The 2,140-nt window shown below is 37.9% G+C and overlaps 1 protein-coding gene across 1 annotated transcript in view; it reads left to right on the top strand.

Moving 5' to 3' along the window:
* The first annotated feature begins 929 nt into the window (after positions 1–929).
* The window catches only part of LOC145259680 (uncharacterized), a 33,874-nt gene continuing 32,663 nt past the window's right edge, over positions 930–2,140 (top strand). The window contains exon 1 of the mRNA XM_080117344.1: positions 930–1,435. Within this exon, the coding sequence (XP_079973470.1) occupies positions 1,390–1,435 (46 nt within the window). The 5' untranslated portion in view covers positions 930–1,389. The remainder of the gene's footprint in view (positions 1,436–2,140) is intronic.

The raw sequence follows: 2,140 nt of genomic DNA, 5'->3' as shown, positions 1-2,140 counted from the left end.
ATAAGAGAAAGAGATAGACAAATAGAGGAGGAAAAGAGAGAGAGAGAAGGAGAGGGAAAAGGAGTGAATGAAAGAAAGAAAGAGAAAGTAAAAAAGAGAGAAGGAAAGAGAGAAGAGAAAATGGAGGAAGTAAGAGAGAGAGAGAGAGAGAGAGAGAGAGAGAAAGAAAATAAAAAAGAAAGCAAGCGAATGAAAGAAAAAGAGCGAAAGTAAAATAGAGAGAATGTAAGAGAGATAGAGAAAAAAAAGAAGGGAGAGAGATGGAGGAAGTAAGAGCAGAAAAAAAGAGAAAGATGGAACGAGAGAGTAAGAGAAAGAGAGAGAAAGAGAGAGAGAAAGAGAGGGGTGAGAGAAAAGAATAGATAGATAGATAGATAGATAGATAGATAGGGAGAGAGGGAAAGAGAGAGAAAGAGAGAGAAACAGCGAGTAAGAAAGAGGGGAAGAGAGAACAGAACAGAACAGAACAGATAGGAAGACAGAGGGGGGAGAGAGAGTAAGAGAAGAGGAAGAGAGAGACGGCGAGAAGGAGAGAGGAGATGAGAGATGAGAGTAAAGGTAGATAGATAGATAGATAGATAGATAGATAGATAGATAGATAGATAGATAGATAGATAGAGGGAGTGAGAGAGAATAAGAGAAGAGGAAGAGAGAGAAAACGAGAAGGAAAGAGGAGATGAGAGAGGAGAGAAAAGAGAGGAGAGGGGAGATAGATAGAAAGAGTAAGGCAAATAGGTAATAAAACGAATCGTATCGCAGGAAGAGATTTTGTCGCAGTAAATCCCGTCCCACCGCCTGGAATTATGGCGGTAAACAAAAGCAAAACAGATAAGGTGGGCAGTATGAATGTTGATTTCTTTTGCGGACAGATCCGCCTCCGTAGTTGGCGGATACAGAGGTTTATAAAGGTTTTTTAAAAAAATAATAATAACGAAAACAGTGAGGCCAATAGTAACCGTACAAAGGACGAAGGTAAAGGAATAAAAGAAACATGAAATCCTCCCTGATCTGATTTTGGCGCCGTGGTTTTCCGTGAACGGTTGTTTCAGTGTCGTTATAATAAGATCGGGACCAGTTTTCGCGCGCTAAAAGACAACAGGTAGAAAAGAGAAAGAAAGAAAGAAAAAAAAAGAAGAAAAAAGGAGAAAGACCAATTCTAAATAAATATAAAAAAGAATACTGAACTGTTCAAAAAAAAAAAAAAAAAAGTTTGCAACACGTGGGTATAAAAAGAAAAGGGGAATAACTCTGTCTGAACGAACATATATCTCGCAGAACTTTGGTGGACATTGCAACTGTAAAACTCGAGTTTGCATAAAAGAATCCAGAATCGATCACTGACAGCGCCTAATTCTTTCTTTTTTTTTTTCCAAGTTTCCCTTATTGACCATGGGAAACCGATGCATTTTTTTAATACTCCTGCAAATATTCGTAGGTAAGTCCTCTATTTTTCATTTTATCCTTAAACCCAATCTTCTTGCTAATCCATATATTAACACATGAGCATCAAATTTATTTCTCATTTATTTATTATCGAAAATCGTTTTGTTTTTTTTAATACATTATTATTATTATTTGAAGTAAAATTATTTGCAAATATTTACTTAACTTTATAAGCTTGTTTAATTCTCGCCCAACTGCAAGAATTTAGACACAAGGATCGGAAAGTGGAGTTGAGAAGTCCGAGCCCCCCCCCCCAGGAGGGGCGCTCGGACCTGAAAAAAAAATGTATCTTGGCAGCCCTGTCGGCATTCTTCGGTGAGGGCACCTCAGGCGATTAGCAATAAACTAACCCTCTTCTCAAAGAGAGAAAGGTAAAGCTTGGGAGGGTGGTCCTCCTAAAACTGCACTCCCACCGCCAAATCAACAGGGACAGGGTCATTGCATGAATGGTCTAATCTCCGTTGTTTTTTTGTTTTTTTTGTTTTTTTTTTCTTATTGGTGGGGGCACTTAACTTTATGAGATAGAGTATCCATTTTATATTATACTAGCGGGACCTGTGGAGATTCCACAGGGGATTCATTCATATGTAATATATTGATGTTGGCATTCTGTAGATGTTCAGAGTAAATGAAGACGCTCTGATATTATTCTAGCTTTTTTGTTAAAACTGCAAAAGTATTTAGCCAAGCTAGCAGG

The sequence above is a fragment of the Euprymna scolopes genome, chromosome 35, assembly GCF_053919585.1.
Source record: "Euprymna scolopes isolate OS-2025 chromosome 35, ASM5391958v1, whole genome shotgun sequence".
Classification (NCBI taxonomy): domain Eukaryota; kingdom Metazoa; phylum Mollusca; class Cephalopoda; order Sepiida; family Sepiolidae; genus Euprymna; species Euprymna scolopes.
The sequence above is the reverse complement of the archived record's forward strand: the minus strand, read 5'-3'. Positions and strand labels throughout refer to the sequence as shown.